The sequence below is a fragment of the Ovis aries genome, chromosome 18, assembly GCF_016772045.2.
Source record: "Ovis aries strain OAR_USU_Benz2616 breed Rambouillet chromosome 18, ARS-UI_Ramb_v3.0, whole genome shotgun sequence".
NCBI lineage: Eukaryota > Metazoa > Chordata > Mammalia > Artiodactyla > Bovidae > Ovis > Ovis aries.
In genome coordinates, this window is record NC_056071.1 from 53,349,785 (window position 1) to 53,367,740 (window position 17,956).

General features: G+C 49.7%; 1 protein-coding gene across 4 annotated transcripts in view; it reads right to left on the bottom strand.

The window, feature by feature from the left end:
- FRMD5 (FERM domain containing 5) overlaps positions 1-17,956 on the bottom strand; it is a 325,536-nt gene that overhangs the window by 27,164 nt on the left and 280,416 nt on the right. For all 4 annotated transcript variants that reach the window (XM_042235374.2, XM_027957326.3, XM_027957325.3 and 1 more), the window contains exons 2-6: positions 17,559-17,663; positions 13,249-13,291; positions 12,944-13,022; positions 3,975-4,072; positions 1,151-1,274 (exon numbers count right to left, since the gene is read on the bottom strand). In XM_042235374.2, the coding sequence (XP_042091308.1) occupies positions 1,151-1,274; positions 3,975-4,072; positions 12,944-13,022; positions 13,249-13,291; positions 17,559-17,663 (449 nt within the window). The remainder of the gene's footprint in view (positions 1-1,150; positions 1,275-3,974; positions 4,073-12,943; positions 13,023-13,248; positions 13,292-17,558; positions 17,664-17,956) is intronic.

Here is a 17,956-nt window from a genome sequence, read left to right on the forward strand (position 1 = left end):
GCCGCTATTCGCCAAGAGTGATGGGAGGAGTCGTGGGAGGGGCTGGGATTCCACCTCTGACAGGGGTCTCCATTCCTCTAGGCGGGGTGGGGTCCAATATGGCCACACAGCGGGCAGGAGGTCTGTTTATAAAAGTAAGGAGGCTTTGCGGACATATTTCTTGGTAAAATTTTTGAGTGAAGGTGAAGGATTTTTTTGGTTTTGTTGGGGGGGGAGGGCATCAGTTAGGAACTAGTTTAAGCTTAATATTATCATTAGGAATATTTTTCTCCCCCCCTCCCCTTGAGCACTGTCCTACCCCAGAAAGGTAAGTTACAAAAATATGTTAAAATATTAAAAAAATTGTACTGTATTAATATGCTGTATTATATGTAAATTTTTTCTTCACAGTTGAGCAGTTGAGCGTCTGCTCCAGCATGCCATACAAAGTAGAGCCTAAATACCCCTTTGTTTTTTTTTTTAAATAAAAATCAACCTTTGTAGAAAACCCTATTTCATATGGGTGAAAGGACGCATTGATACTATTTTTATGGACTTGGGTATATCTGGGTGAACTAGGACAATCTGAGGAGGGCAGTTACCTCCTGCTTCTGGCTGCATCTCCCCTTCTTCCCTGGGTACAGCGGTGTGGGGTCGAGGGAGGCTATGTTAAAGTCACACCCCCTGAGCCAGGAATCTCCCTGCGCCCAGAGCATCTGGCCCTGCTCAATCCTATCTGCTGACCTAGAAGTCACAGACCAGGGGTGGAGGTGTACCCATCTTCCTAACCCCTCCTCTCGGTTCTCTTTTGCTATTTCTTTTGTTTTCCTTTTCCCCAGTTCATGCTTCTGCTCCACATCCCTCTACTGCCCTCCCCCGACCTCCCCCCCAACCCGGCCTGATCCCTCTCCATTTATCTTAGTGAAGCAAATACCTTTCAGAGGCAAATCCTTCTCTGTTTTCCTTACAATATAGCATCTCTCTTGCCTTTAAGCCTCAGCCTACACCACTGTTCTTGAAGAGGGAGCCTTAGGGTTGTACAGGCAGTGGATCACTGAGATTGGAACATGGTTACATCCTGGAGTGAGGAGGGCTGGGTCTACCGGAGCAGACAACGTGTGCTTGGGCCGTGGGGGAGACAGTGGCCTGGCCTGAACCGTGGGACACGCACCTGAGCTCTGTCCTGTGAATCTCAGCAATCTTCCTTTCCAGCTTCTCTGAATGTTTAGGGAAAAACTGGAACTTGGAGCTGTAGCCTTCGGGGTGTTTTCCTGGGTCATAATCCCCAATCTCCGCTTGCAAAAGGAAAGCAGAGGAAACAATTGTGGAGACAGGTAAATTGTCACTGGCAACACAACAGGAGACTAACACGCAGAGCAGAAGGCAAAGTCTGCACCACATTTGCCACGAACAGTGGGTCCTGAGCACGACTGTGGGCGGGGCGGAGGGCAGGTCTCAGGAGCAGGCCCGGCTTTGTTTCCCCTCCTGTGTCCATTGGCTGTGCTGGTTTCAAGACCACGTGGAGAGAGTGGAGCTGAGCCTATGTCCTGAGACCACCACAGGTAAACTGCTGTGAAAGAGCAGCCCCTGCCCCATGCCCACATCCATTCAGCCACGAGGAGAGAGCCTGAGGGTGAAGCTCTTTGCGGCAGCAAAGGAAACTGTGAGCTGGATCAGATCAGAGCCTTCTGGGCCTCGGCCACATCCGAAACCTAAGTCTCGTTCTGAGGATTTTATTTTAGCAGGGACACAGCCAAATGATGACTGAGTCACGACCCACACTCAGAACTCAGCTCTGGGTCCAAATCAGATCAAGTGAATATATTTGAGTAACTACTCACTGAGGGCTGACCAGGTGCCAGGCCCCTTAGAGAAGCCTGCAGAGCGGGAAGACCGGCTGTAACCAGAGAGTGCCACGGAGTTCAGGAGCATCGGGTCCCAAGGCTGACTTCTCCGTTCCCTGTGGGGGTGGGGCTGGGCTTTCTCCCCCTGAAAATTTGGAGTCCATCCCCTAACTGCTGAGACCTCAGATAGTGAACTTCGCGGGGTCACTGGGCCCACACTACTCCTCACAGTGTGTCTCCAGGTCAGAACCCAGCCTTCTCCACACGGAGCATTCCACAGGGAACGCTGTGTGCGTGTTAGGAGGAAGGGTGTTGAGCAGTTCAGCCGCTGTGTGCTTGTCTCTTCTCCTTCCCTAGTGAGAACCACAGCCAGTGCAGGTGAGAAGTCTTGAGTGAGGAGTAAATATTAAGGAAAAAACTGTGCCCTTTTTTCACAACTGAGTATTGTTCTGTGGCACCAGTCTCCTGATACTATCTTCCAAATTACTTGGGAATTTCTACCATTTAGAAAGAGACTATGGCACCCAACTCCAGCCCTCTTGCCTGGAGAATTCCATGGACGGAGGAGCCTGGTAGGCTGCAGTCCATGGGGTCGCTAAGAGTTGGACACAACTGAGCGACTTCACTTTCACGTTTCACTTTCACGCATTGGAGAAGGAAATGGCAATCCACTCCAGTGTTCTTGCCTGGAGAATCCCAGAGACAGGGGAGCCTCATGGGCTGCCGTCTATGGGGTTGCACAGAGTCGGACACAACTGAAGCGACTTAGCAGCAGCAGCAGCAGCAGAAAGAGACTAAAGGTTTCCTGGGGCTTAATGTCTGAAATGACCTTGTGCCATGGGGTCATTTATTATAATTTTACTTAGAAAGCTCCCAGTGGGAAACATCAGTGTTGGATATCAGTGACTTCTTTTAAAACAAACAAACAAATTTCAATATGGCCGTCAGGGTAAAACGAAAGAAAAGACCAGAGTTTCCATGTGAATTGAATCGCCAGTCTATGTCTGACGCAGGATGCAGCATGCTTGGGGCTGGTGCATGGGGATGACCCAGAAAGATGTTATGGGGAGGGAGGTGGGAGGGGGGTTCATGTTTGGGAATGCATGTAAGAATTAAAGATTTTAAAATTTAAAAAATAAAAAACTAAAAAAAAAAAAAGAAAAAAAAAATTTCACTTAGATGGGACCAGGTTTTCCTTTAAAAATGAAAGGGATCTCTCTGGGTCCCTTAAAGTTAGCAAGCACCTTCTAGACTTCCTACTTGGGTGTTTTTTTTTTTTTAAACAGGAGTCTCAGAAGTCAAAGTTGCAATAGAATGACTGTTACATTCATAACGCAGCTGTGACATTTTTCTTGCCGGAAGAACTTTAGTTTCTTATTGGCAAGCATTTTTTTTTTTTTTAAGGTTCTATTCACAAAGTAGCTTCCTGGAGTTCACAGATTTCCGATTACAAGTTCAGTTTCTTTGGGAGAAACTTCACGATGTTAGCGCTGTGGCCCAAAATAACCCAGTGACAGTTTCAGGCTGAAGGACTAAGAGAAGCCCAGGAAGTGGCACTTAGGAGTCTCCTGCATCTCATGAAAGGAGAAGGGATGATGTATAAAGAGTGCATACCTTTCCCTCTGTTTTGCAAAAAAACAAAAAGCCAGTCTGGGTATTGGCTGGGTACAGCCCCAACTCTTATTTGTGTGTAGAAAATGGGTTTGTAACTTGGAAACATTTTCAACTTTGAGCAATTAGAATGGGAAAGTCTCTGAAACTGACACCAGAATCCCAAGGCGCTTCACATCTTTGAGATTTGCACAAAAGGACAGAAAAAAACCAAAACAAACAGATTCGGATTACTCTCCAGAGGCTTAGTAACTTTATCAACCAAGGGTGCAGGGAAACACTCCCTACCGCCCCATCCCCGCCACCCAAACAGAGTCTGAATGACTTGAAGGGGCTTCCAGAAAGACCTGAGGTACAGACATCTTGAGGCTGAGTGGTCTGAGCTTCTTGGATCAAGGGAGTCCAGGCAAAGTCCTTTAACTTGGACTCTGTTTCAAGTTAGATACTGTTTATATCCAAGAAGTAGTCATCTGTGGTAACTGAAATAATGTAATCAGTACTTAGCATGAAAAGCAAATTTATCCTGTCAAAAGTCATTACCTTGAAGGATATAAGCTGCTAACAAGGCAGCATCTGATGTTTTACAGAGGAGGCGGCCGTGGTAGAGATCCCTTTTGATCTGCAGGAAGACTAAATACCTGGAGAGAAAACAGAATAAACTATAAAGGATTTCTTTGATTGTTTTAAAGACATAAATATATAATATCAGCCTATCAAAAATCTGTCAGGACACTTTTACTACATTAAAACAAAAATCTCAAAACATGTCCCAGAACAAATACATTTTTCATATCCCTGAGGACTAGACTCTTTCAAGCACTTTGCCCTGAACTGATTTTGAGGTTCAATTCCAAACAACCTGTGAGTTTCCTCCTGCAGCTCAAAACAGAAATGGTATCTCCTGGTTAAAAGCACTGTGCCCAGAGCTGGGCTCTGGAAGGAGCCAACTCCAGTCTCAGCACCTACAAAGCAACCTGTGTCGTAAGAGAGGGGCTGACAGAGCCGCCCTCTTCCTCGGACTCTCGCTGATGTCTCTTAAGAAGCAAGGGGCTTCCCTAGTGATTCAGTGGCTAAGACTTGGTGCTCCTCATGTAGGAGGCCCGGGTTCAATCCCTGGTCGGGCACCAGATCCCACGTGCCACAACTAAAGATCCCATATGTCATAACAAACATTGAAGATCCTGCATGCTGCAACTAAGACCCAGTGCAGGTAGGTAGACAGGTAAGTAAGTAACCAACGAACAAATAAGCAGAAATGTGGGGAAGGAATGAGCCCGTGGGAGGGATCTGCCTCTGTTCGCCAGTGGACCTGTCCTTATGTGGAACAGCCCTCGTTATGGGCAGAGGTCAACCAGATCTCTCAGAATTTGAATAAAGTGTAAGAACAGGGAGCTCTCACCTCAGGTGCAAGTAGGCTGACTCTCAAGAACAACTCATAGCAGCTGATGTGTACTGAGCACTTAGCACCTGCCAGTCCGGGAATTATATACTTTACTGCAGCCTCTCAGCTAATTTGCACATACCACTCTGAGAACAGATACTGTTACTGTCCCCTTTTTATAGGATAAACTGAGGCTTCAGCGGTTTTTCTCACGGGCACATAACTGGAAGATGGCAGAGCCAGGATTCAAGTTCAAGACGGAGGTCGGCTCTTCATCACCATGTTATTCCTCCCTCTCGGCGCTGTGCTACGGCTGCTTCATATTCTCACAAGTAGCTGGGTGGACCCTGTGACCACAGAATTGTTGAGGCTCCAGTTTGAAAGATCTTTGCAAGGAGTGGAGTCTCTGATGTACACTGCATCACAGATCCCCTGAGAAGAGCGGAAGCCAGGGCTATCAATCCCTTACGTGAATCAGCCACCACAGCAGTTCTTTGGCCGGGGGGCATCTGTGGTGGTTTCAAAACATGTCCACAGGGAATTCCCTGGTGGTCCAGTGGTTAGGACTCAAATGCTTTTACTGCTAAGGGGGCGGGTTCAACCCCTGGTTGGGGAACTAAGATCCCACAAGCCATGCGGTGAGGCAAAACACACAAAAAAGTGGAGAAATTCCCTGATACTCCGCATTTCCAGAGGTAGAGCTTAATTTGCTCCATCTGAGTGTGGGCTGGACTCGGTGGCTTGCTTCAAACAAGCAGAATAAAGCAGAAGTGGTAATGTCTGACATCTGAGACCAGGTCATAACATCCCTACAGCTTCCTCCTCATTCTCTCTCTCTCTCGGGTCACTCATTCTGCTTGAGGACACTTAAGCAGTCCTACAGAAAGGTCCATGTGGTGAGGAACTGAGGCCTTCTGCCAACAGCTAGAAGAGAACTGAAGCTTTCTGCCACGTGAGTACACCATGGTGGAAGTGAATCAGTCAAGACTTCAGATGACCACAGGCCCAGCACACCTCTTGGCTCCAACCCCAAGAGAGACCCTGAGCTACAGCCACCTAACTAAACTGCTCCTGAATTCCTGACCCACAGACACTCAGAGATGAGAAATACTTGTGATTTTAAACAGTCATAGATAACTACAGCATCCCTACAGGAGTAACAGGAATATAGTGAAAAGGAAAGTGAAAGTCACTTAGTCATGTCTGACCCTTTGCGACCCCATGGACTATCCAGTCCATGGAATTCTCCAGGCCAGAATACTGGAGTGGGTAGCCCTTCCCTTCTCCAGGAGATCTTTCCAACCCAGAGACCAGCTGAGCCACAAGGGAAGCCCTGGTAATATAGTAAAATTCCCTTAAATTCCATCAGCTTGAACCAAAAAGAAATCCAGCTCTTCCTGGACAACTCGAGGTTTTCATTGCTTCTGTTTTCAGGCTGAAGAATAACACCGAGGATTCCATGCCCACCGGATCATGAGAAAATGCTCAAAAGAAAGCAGACCAGTGACAGCACAACTTCTAGGGTGATGGGGGTCACCAGCAGGTGGCTCAGAGCCTGGGGCTTGGTGATTCAAGTAATTAAATAGAAACGGAGTAATCTTCATTCTCTTCTAAGCCCTGCTACCCAAAGTGTAGCCCACCTTACAGAGGTATCAGCAGCAGGTGGGAGCTTGGTGGAAATGGAGGATCAAGCCCATGTGAGACCTAATGAATTACTGTAACAAGATCCACAGGTGATCTGGACATATATTAAAATCTATGAAGCACCGTCCCTAAGAAATTCAAAAGCATCCTTCTAACCACATTAGGGTGGACCACCCTCTTCAAACCAAAGGGAAGGTGACTGCTGTAGTGTGGAAAGTAGTAAGAATTCCCCTCCTTTTCCCACCTGCCATACCCCCAATCGACCCAATATTTGCCAAGGAAAACCAAAGGAAAATTACATCACATCATGCAGTGAATAGTAATTTTTTAAACTGAATCTAGCAAATCAACCCTGAATATTCATTGCAAAGTGATGCTGAAGCTCCAATACTTTGGCCACCTAATGCAAAGAGCTGACTCACTGCAAAAGACCCTGATGCTGGGAAAGACTGAAGGTAGGAAAAGGGGGTGACAGAGGATGAGATGGTTGGATGGCATCACTGACTCAATGGATGTGAGTCTGAGCAAACTCTGGGAGATACTGAAGGACAGGAAGCCTGGCATGCTCCAGTCCACGGGGTCGCAAAGAGTCAGACATGAGTGAGCAAGTGAACAACCACCACCACCAAATCCAGTTTGTCTACACCCTGCTTCCCATGGTGGAATGCCACAAGATGTGTGGAAGGGAGGGGCTGAGCCCTTCCCTTCCTCTCGCCCCTCCGGCCCCACCTGCCACAGGCTTTGGGAGGACGTGATAGCAAGCCTTTGGCCTCCTGCTCGCGGATCACTTCCTGGACCTGAGTTCACGCATCACTCCGCCCACCCCCCTCTGCTTGTCTGGGTCCAGCATTCAGGGACAGCACATACTGGACTGAAGGAGAGGTTCCAGAGGCCCTGGGCAGCGATCCTCAATGTGGTGGTGCGGAGAACATCCCCTGGGGGAATGGGGAGCATGCGAGAGTTTGCGTATGAGTGGTCCTGGGTTTGAAAAGGCTTCTCCGGAGCTTCTGACTTGCTCCCCAAGGGGGACACGACCCTCCTCATAGCGAGAACCACGATCGATGCATGACAGGGACCTCGGGTGAGCTGGAGCGGAAACATGGCTTTCCACTGCTGGGCGGGCTTCAGCCTCTGAAGGTAGAACAGCTACAGGGAGCTCAAGGGGAAGGCTGTGGGAATACGGTCTGGTGATGGCGTGATCACAGGATGGCAGGGTCGAGTCAACATCCTAAAGAAGCACACTGCAGTCTTCAGAGGACAAGGAGAGACAGGCTCATGAAAGAACCAAATGATGGCTCCAGGGAACGGAGTTCCACAGGGGTGCCCCCCTTCCTTTTCTGCCCCAGCGGCTTCCATCAAGCTTTGTGTTTTGTTCATTTGAGAAGGTAACCAGTGACTCAGTGTTGTCGGTCATGAAATCCATCCCACATGACTCACAGCATCCTTACACCTATCCCCAAGATGCCGTGACACGTTCTCCCCTGCCACACAAGGGCCTAAGGAAGACTGTCTCATTGCTGGGGGCACTGGCACCAGGGCCGCTGTGCTGCCAGGCAAGGGGTCAGCCTGCTGGGCTGCCCAGACCAGCTGTTCATGACGAGCAGGCAGGCTGGGGTACCCAGGCTCAGAACCTCATAGGAGGGGTCACAGAGCCTAATTCCCACATTGTATAGCTGAGGAAACAGAACTTTTTTCTACCTGATACTTTTTCTACCCTTGTGGTAATCCAGTGAGCTATGGTTAGGGAGAGAAAGGTCCTAAATGAAGTCAGGGGAACTCCTTGTCATCAGAGAGAAATTCTCACTGGAAAAAAGAGAAATCAGCTTTAGATCAGATTTAAGACAGAAAGGCTTGCTCTTTACCACCCGTTTTTGGTTGAACTCTGCCTCTCTCCTTTTTTGCTTCAAAGAGGCTTTACCTCATGTCAATTTTGTTTAGATGCCAAGCTGTCCTAAATGGACGGAGGACCATGCAAAGGCAGAATGTGCAAGAGCCTAAGAGATGACGGAGGAAAACCCGAGCGTTTCTGGAACGCGCACATCCAAGGTACTGGCGTTGGCACTGTGATTTCTGACATCGGAGGGTAAGGATGAATCCAGAGTATTCCCACAATTAGAGGTTCTGAACTCTGGAAAGCACTGGTGGCCCCTGAAGAGTTTCTTCCAGAAGACCCTTTGGCCCTGTCTTCCTCTCTGCCCCTGGCTTCCTCTATTTTCTGCCCTTCTTTTCCCTGACTGTGATCAAGTTTAGTACATCTTCCTCCCCAATACTAGATTGTGGGCTCCTTGGAATTAGAGATTCATGTTTCATTACCTTTAATATTCTTCTAGAGAGCCTATGACTTCCCTGGTGGCTAAGACCGTAAGGTGTCTGCCTGCAATGTGGGGACCTGGGTTCGCTCCCTGGGTTGGGAAGATCCCCTGGAGAAGGAAATGGCAACCCTCTCCAGTATTCTTGCCTGGAAAATCCCGTGGACAGAGGAGCCTGGTGGGCTACAGTCCATGGGGTCACAAAGAGTCGACACGGCTGAGCGACTTCACTTTCACTTTCGGAGAGCTTATACATCCTGTGCCTCTTCACCTTCCCTCCCTCCCACCCACCCATCCAGTTCTGAGCACACGCGTGTGCCAGGCACTGCCACAGCGGCTGGGAATACAGCAGAGAACCAACCAGAGTCCTCCTTCTATGGAGCTGACATTCCAGTGATTCACTCAGGTCTCCTGTCATCTTTCGGATAGGCTGCGTGCCGTTTAACAGGCACCCTTTCGTTTAATCCCCACAGCAGCTCTGTAAGGTGATTACTGGTTTCATCCCTGTCTCATACGCGAGGAGAGGGAATGATCAGAGGCAGTGTTGCTTGCTTTGTCACATATCCAGCTAAAGAACGATCTGGGATTTGAACTCAGGTCTTCTTGATTCCTTCGCCCAGGACTGGCAAACTAAGCCTGCCACCAGAGTCCCCAGTGAGATAAAATAACTTTTGATTGGAACACAGCCATGCTCATTCACATATGTGCTGTCTACGGCTGGCTTTGCATTATAATGGCAGAACAGGGTAGTTGCGACGGCGACCCTATGGCCCACAAAGCCTAAAATACTCACTATCTGGCCCTTTCCGGAAAAAGTTTGCCAACCCATCTTAGCCTAAGCTAAGCTCAAGTGATACTCACTGTTGGAATAAATTACCTATATGCTTTATTAACATTTTTTTAAAATGGCCTAAAAAAATCTATTAACATTTTTTGAGCACCTGTTCAAACATGTGTCAGGCTGTTTGCTTCCTGGGAAGGTGGGGCCCCATTTGCACTGAATCTCCTTCTATCACTTGATCTTTCAACCAGTTCGAACACCTGCAGCCGTTGTTAAAGGCTAAATCTGGTGCCTAATCCCCATTTTCTCTGCCTTGTCTCTAGCTCAGACAAGAAAATCTATTTATTACTTTAAAAAATGACAAAAGAGATTAATCAGGATTTGGCAACTAAATTTATCATCTGGGAAGAATCCAAGAGATAAACTGAAGCACAGTTCTTTACTCCCTACTTCATCCCTCCTCTTGGCTTTATGGGGACAGCCGAGACGGCGGTGAAATTTAGGACCAATAATGCCCAGAAAAAACACACTGATGGCTAAATTAGTCTGGCAGGAAGGTGGGGTGCAGGGCTCTAAGCCAGGAGTGAACTGTGGGCATTGAGTGAGGCGAGGGCAGGCACCCACTTAGATGCAGCTAAGCCCAGGCCTCCCCAGAACGCCTCAGGGAGCGGGGACACAGACTCCAAAGCAGACCCAGGCACCCTGACAGCCACGCTCCTGGCAACGCCTGGAAAAAATGTGCCCGAGGGAAGGAGGGCTGCTGAGGCGGAGAGCAGGGGGAGAACAGCAGAGCGGCGGGCCCTGGCCTTTTTGGCAGCAGGAGCTGGTTTCATGAAAGACGATTTTTCCATAGACCAGGGAGGGTGGGGGGTGATGGTTTCTGGATGATTCAAGCTATCACCTTTCTTATGCACTTTACTTGTGTTATTATTACCTGAGCTCCACCTCAGATCATCAGGCATCAGATCCTGGAGGCTGGGGGCCCCTGTGGAGGACAGTGGGCATGGATGTGTGTGGAGAGGGGTGGAGCTCACACTCTTGCCAGTGTCTTTAAAGTCTGCTGACTTGGAGAGAAGCCTGACCTTGGCTTTCTCAGGCCTCAGCTGCTTAAGTGTCAGGACGCTAGCTGGGACAGAAGAGGAGTGGGGGTTATGACATCAACAAGGGAGCAAAGCCAGAACCAAGTGGACTGTGCCCTCTGCAGAGCCGCTGGGGTCCACAGGCCATGTGATTGACCTGGCAATGATCTTGAGCCTGGCTCAATGCTCCCTGGGGGTGCATTAAGAAGTACAAGACCCTGTGTAGTGGTTAATCCTCCCGACAAAGCCGTGAGGTACTATTACCATCCTCATTTTATAAATAAGGAACCTGAAGGTCAGAGAAGTCAAGGATTTTATGCTCAAGGCCACGCAGAAGTAACAGAACAGGACCTGAGCCCCCAGGTCTCTGCTGCCTTTAGTGGGCGGGGGCACATTATATTATGCAGTGACATGTGCTTTAGAAGAGTTTATGGTTAAGACCTCCTCCTAACGGCCAAGAGAGCCGTGTATTTTTGTCCTTCAATCAAATCAGAAGGCCGTGTGTCTGCCATGCTCTCGCAGGCAGCCCTCTGGGTTGTTAGACCAATCCTTCTCATCCTCTCTGTTAATCCGGGGAGGTGTGGACAAGGTGATCCTAAAGCTGGGTGTTAGAAGGCGGGGAGTCAGGCTCTCAAAAAAGATGTGTTAAATGTTTCTGACACGTGGACAGGAGCCTCGTCTTCAGGGTTGGCCCTGGCCTCCTCACCTCTTTCCAGAGAGAAGGGGGAGGGAGGGAGGAGAGGGAAGTGGGTAAGGGGAGAAGGGGGAGGGAGGGGCACGGCTAAGGCAAACTCTGTGGAAGTCACAAGCAGGGCGCGCTCAGTCACTTCAGCTGCAGCCCGCCAGGCCACTCTGCCCACGGGATTCTCCAGGCAAGAATACTGGAGTGGTTGCCATTCCCTTCTCCAGAGGGATCTTCCCAATTCAGGGATCGAACCTGTGTCTCTTGCGTCCCCTGCCTTGGCAGGCAGGTTCTTTATCACTAGTGCCCCCTGAGCAGGGCAGGCCAGTGCTTTGCCCAAACTCTTCCCTGCTTAAGTGGTTAAACCTCGTGGTTCTCCCCTTACTCTCCTGCCTGAAGCTACAGGCTTGCTCCTGAACATGGATGAGCTTGGTTTTCAAAAGCCAAGTGGGAGCCACGCCCACTTCTGTGTGGATGAGCAGGGCCTGCACTTTGCAGGCGCCCAGTTCTGGAGCACGAGATTTGGTTCTAACTGCACAGGGCACTGTCCTCAGCGCTTCAGGCTGGGCGGGTTCAGGGTTTAGAAACAGGTCTCAAGGCCTTAGAGGACAAGCAGTCTCTGCACTGGCAGTGGCCTCGTCCAGTCTTGGCTGTCTTTAAGGTTTTTTGGCTTTGTTTTTCACTGCACCACTCTGTATGTGGGATCTTAGTTCCCCGACTGGGGATTGAACCCATGCCTCCTGCAGGGGACCACTTGGGAAGTCCCTGTTGTCTCTAAGACTTTAGGGAAGGGGTTGGAGCTGGCGGAGCCATCTCCTCCTCCGCTCTAGGACTTCCTGGCATCACATCTTTACCGAGGGCTCCACCCTTCACAGGGAAATGTCAAGGTTTTGCTAATGTCAAAATCAGATCTTTCTAATATAAAAATTAAGAGTCCTAGTTCAGAGAGTGCCTTAATCTTTGAGGTAAGACTTTCAGAGTGAATTCGGCTCAGATGTACCAAGCCCTCGAGGAAGCGGTGCCTCTCCTGTTCACTGAGCCTCTTGTAGCATGGCGAGGCTTTTTCTCATCCTCAAGTGGTGCTGGATGAGACGTGGTTCATGCCATGCAGCTGCCTGCCTTCCCTGCAACATGATCCCCACAATGAAGAGTTTATCACGAGCCTGGGCCATCAGCACCCTGGAGGTCACCCACTTGAATTCAAAATCTTCAGTGTTTCCTGGCTTGTTTTCCAGTTTCCTGCTTTGCCATTTAGGTTGCTGAAGTCTATTTCAAGCCCCCCCAATAAGCAGCAACACAGCCCTCTCCCAAAACATCCCTGGTGGCCACATCACTGGTGAAAGAACAAAATGCTTTTGAGTAACTCACTACTCCAGCCACATTTGCAGATGCCCAGATTAAGGTGAAGTATTCACACTTCTTGAAGGAAAGAACCTCACTTTGTTGCAGTTCTACTGAGATGAGCAAAGAGAGCATGCGGAAGTGAAACGCAGAAGTAAGGCTATATTTAGGAAGAATTTTTGCCTAGCTGAGTTAGGAGCTTTCCAAACAGAGGACCTAAGAAGTTACGGCCCCTCTTTCCTATCCTTCCCAGCAGGTCTTGGAGGCTGAGGGATGTAATCACCAGCTTTACCTGGTTATTTCTTCTTTCAGGGCCGCAGGGTCTGCAGGATAAAACTTCACACGGAAACACATGGTGAACGGAGGCTGGGCTGCACAGAAAAAGAGATGTCCATCAGCAAAGACCCTCCCCGGAAGACGATGGGACTCCCTGCCGCACTGGATGCTCAGGACTCTGAACCATCAGAAGATCCTCTCATGTTTAGGGCCAACTTCTGCTCAGAACAATGGAAGGTTCCCAAGACACACTACAAGGGTGAGGTTTCCTCCCGCCCTCCCCGGGCCTGAGGCTTCTATCTTTTCATGGACAGTACTTACATCTCAGTTGCTTCACCACAGACTTTGTAAACTCCAACCAATGCTGAAACAGAGAACACAGACCAAGAAAACCCTAATGAGAAGTAGTGTCAAATATATCTCGCTGTATTCGATTTAAATAGCTAGACAGACTGTAGCCCAGGGTGAACGCGGCTCAGAAGCCTGTGATATGTAAGTTTGGAGAGTAGAGAGTGATAGGATTTTCTGAAATAAGCTCCCCATGGAACCAGCTGTGAAGGGGGGAAGAGTTCCAGCTTCAGATGCCATTTCTGGGGCTCTCTGGCAATGCTGCCTTCCAAGATGGGGTGCCAGAGCTCTGAGCCATGTTTCTGGTGTACTGACGGGCAGGAGTGAATGCACGGGTGTGTGCTGGGGACAGAACTCTGCTTGGCTTGAGTGGCGAATGGCTCCCTTTAATGGGTTGTGTGTGTCTGTGTGATGTGGTGGGGTCGTGAGGACATGATGACACAGAGGCTATTGGGAGCAGCTCTCGAAAGCACTGGCAGGTGGAATTTCAGAAATGGTGAGAAGGCAGGGATGGCTGGTGTATGTTTCATTTTTGTTTGAGCAACACATTGCCAGCCCTTGTGTGAGGGAATACATACTCAGAATTCCTTGGCATCCAGGGATGTTTAAAATTTACGTCTTGTAAGATACCCAACCACAACTAATGTAGTATCCTGTTTTCCCTGGATTTTCACAGAGGGTGGACACAGTAGCAACACATTCCCCCCTCCACCAGCCCCCCACGGTACTTACGTTTGGGTAAGGAAGCAAGGAGATGGTTCTCTATCATTTTCCCACTTCTACATGGATGTCTTATAAAATGCATTATTGATGTTTGCTGCTTTTGGGCTAATCAGGAAACTTGACAATTTGCAGAGAGCTAGAATAGCTGATACTTGGGGCTTGGTTATCGGGAAGCAGCTTAAAAGCACTGACCATAAGCTCTGGGAGGGCAGGAGATTCTGCCTGTTTTCTACTGTGTCCCTGGTGACCAGCTCAGCATTCAAGGTTCAGCTGTAAGACGGATGGAGGAGCTAATCCTCACTTCCCTCTTTTCTGGCGACTTTTGCTCAGTACAGTGGAGCCTCTTGGCAGAGTCCTCTCTCTGGCAGGAGAGCAGCCGGGGCCGTGCAGACACATCCTGGCCTCCCTCGGTGCCCAGCTCTCACCTTCTGGGCTGGGCCGCAGTTCGTGCAGTTAATGGACCCACTAAGAGCCAGTTCACCCATCAGCTCCACACGGATAATCTGAGCTGACACTCTGCTCTCTTGCTTCCCTCTGATCTGAGTTCCCACGAGGCTGGCAACTCATTATAGCCACTCAATGTGGTTAAGAGGTCCTTCTCACATTACACGGCCCACTGCGGCGTGGCTTCCCAGGGAAGGAAAGGCAAGGGATGAAATTGCACGGAAATGACTGGGGTTCCAGGCCGTGCCTGGGAAGGCGGAGGAGGCTGGCCTGTGCAGAGCACAGCGGGATTGTAGACGGTAAGATGAACACAGCACATGTCTGAGGCTCAGAAGACAGAATGCCCTGGGGCACTGGACCCATAGATTAAAATGAACAAAGGGAGATAGACAGTGGGCTGCCCCGGTGGCCCAGATGGTAAAGAATCTCCCTGCAATGCAGGAGTCCTGTGTTCGATCCCTGTGTTGGGAAAATCCCCTGGAGGAGGGCATGGCAATCCACTCCAGTATTCTTGCCTGGAGAATTCCATGGGCAGAGGAGCCTGGTGGACCACAGTCCATGGGGTCGCAGAGAGTCGGACACGACTGAGCGACTAACACAACAGCGACGACGCAACTAAGTGCGGCGACAGCTCCCCTAGCAGCAGAAGGCAGGGAGGCTGAATGCAAGAGGCTGTATCCCTCTTGGCAGTAGTGGAGAGGAGTTTGTACTGGAGTGAGACTCCTGAAAGAAGTGAGGCTGGGGGAGACTCAGAGGGGTGGGCAGGCAGTGGAAAGCTTGTCTAAGACACTTCAAGGGTCTGGCAGAAAAATCTTGAGAGCATCCTCCCAAATATGGTGAGGGCCAGGGTGACCTTTTGCAGCTGTCTGGCTAAATCCAGGTCCCAGAATCACTAGCAAATTGATAACACTGGCTTGGGGAAGTGGGGTTAGAAGAAGAGTAAAAAGAAGGTTCAGAGATGGGAGCTTCCACCTGTATTTGGGTGAGTGGACTGGTGTGGTGCAGTCTTCAGATTCGGGAGGCTTGAAGGACAGGCTGAGATCAGGATAAGCCCAGGGCCTGAGGCGCAAAAGGGGATGGAGAGTGAGGGCAGATTGTCCAAGAGTGGCCAGAGGAATCCCAGACCCTACAGAGACCCCTGAAGAGTAGGCAGGGACGGCATGGGTGTGAGCGTCAGGTTCTGCCTCCCTGGTGCTCAGGGGAAGAGGTCTAGGGGGAGCTGGGGAGCTCACCTCCTCCATCTCTACTGTGATCAGTAGATATAGAAGACAGTTCTCTACTGGTCCATTTCCTCACAATGCTCAAGGACCCTTGCAAGCCTCCCTGCTCGGCTTAAACCCTCAACAAAGGCATGGAATCAGGTCACTTTAGAGGCCACAGGGCAGGAATTCAGCAGGGAACCCCAGAAACCACACAGGCTCTGGCATCAGGCAGGTCTGAGCGGCTTTGTCACTTGCCTTGGGCAAGTTAGGTAACCTGTCGGGAGGACTGTTCACTCGTCTGGAGAGTGGATGGTCAACAGCCAGTATGCATCTCATTCATGGGAAGGATCCAATAACTTATGTGAAGCTCTCAGCTTCATGCGTGATAACACCTCAGCGCTCAACATCCATCGGCTCAAAGGTCTAGGTGTGTGCCCAGCGTAGAGCCTGGCACACGGCAGCCACTCCATCAAAGTTTACTTCTCCTTTTCCTTATTTTCCTCTGTCTCCTTTGGCTTTAAATCTCTGTAATCTCAACATCAGAGAAGGCGATGGCACCCCACTCCAGTACTCTTGCCTGGAAAATCCCATGGATGGAGGAGCCTGGTAGGCTGCAGTCCATGGGGTCGTGAACAGTCGGACATGACTGAGCAACTTCACTTTCACTTTTCACTTTCATGCATTGGAGAAGGAAATGGCAACCCACTCCAGTGTTCTTGCCTGGAGAATCCCAGGGATGCAGGAGCCTGGTGGGCTGCCGTCCATGGGGTCGCAGAGTCGGATACGACTGAAGCGACTTAGCGGCAGCAGCAATCTCAACATACTCTCTTATTCTCCTCAAACACATTCTAAGTGAAAAACAATGGACAGGACACACTTCACCCTTGAACAGGATACGTTTTACCCTTTTTTCTTCACACGCCACTGTCTTTGGAAGGTGAAGAAGAACTGCAGGATTTGCAAGGGCCGAAAAGCCTGTGTCAGTGGGGCTCCACCTCTGTCCTGCCCGGAGAGGGTTGCTGCGGCACTCAGGCCAGGCCCCTCCTAACCAGACCAAGGCAAGCATGCCCATTTACCAGGGAAGGGGCAGGTCAGCCTCAGCCTGTGACCTGGGTTCTGGGGCCACCACACCAGCCCAGCCGCTCTGCCTCTAACTGGGCAGCTTTGGGCAAATCTCTTCAGCTCTCATGCATATTAAAAAGCAGAGATGTCATTTTGCTGACAAAAGTCTGTATAGTCAAAGCTATGGTTTTTCCATTTGTTGTGTATGGATGTGAGAGCTGGACCATAAAGAAGGCTGAACACCAAAGAGCTGATGCTTTCAAACTGCGGTGCTGGAGAAGACTTCTGAGAGTCCCTTGGACAGCAAGGAGATCAAACCAGTCAATCCTAAAGGAAATGAACCCTGAATATTCCCTGGGAGGACTGATGCTAAAGCTGAAGCTTCAATACTTTGGCCCCCTGATGCAAAGTGCTGACTCACTGGAAAAGACCCTGATGCTGGGAAAGACTGAGGGCAAGAGGAGAAGGGTCAACAGAGGACAAGATGGTTGGATGATCATTGACTCAAAGGACGTGAGTTTGAGCAAACTCCGGGAGATAGTGAAGAACAGGGAAGCCTGGTGTGCTGCAGTCCAAGGGGTCAAAAAGAGTCGGACACGACTGAGCAATTGAACAACAACTTCAGCTCTCCAGGTTACCATTTCAGTGTCTAGCAATCAATGGACCACGCCAGGCGAGCTCTGTTGCGGGGTGTTCCAGGTCTCACAATATGAGCCGAAGAGATGATGTCCAACTGCAGGGTCCAGTTGGCTCCCTGACTCCTGAGACTAAGCTCTGAACATGAATGACAGTTAGTGCCTCAGGCTTACCAACCGACCCTCTCCCCAGTCCGTGCTTTGAATATAGACTTACCCGCTGCTTATCAGGGTCCACAAAGCGGATCCCAAAATAGTCTTTCTCCAGTAGATTCAGGTGGTGGCAGAGAAGGTCAAACAGGTATTGGCCTTTGGCATCTCTCTGCAAAGAAAGCAAGCTCCACTGAGAAACAGAGTGTAACTGTGTTTTGATGGTCATTAAAGGTCACTTGTGACAGTTGCATGAGGATATGGAAGGGATACATGTCCATAACCGTGTCCTCCACGTTGTGATGGATTCAACATTCTTGGGAATTCTGAAGCTTTTAACACCTGGAAGGAGCCCAAGAACCCTTCCTTCCACAAAGATAAGGCAGATAGAGTCAGGGAGGCCCAGTCCCCACCTCTAACGCACAGTTTTCCTTGCGACTATTGGGCGGAACATGCTGAGTCTAG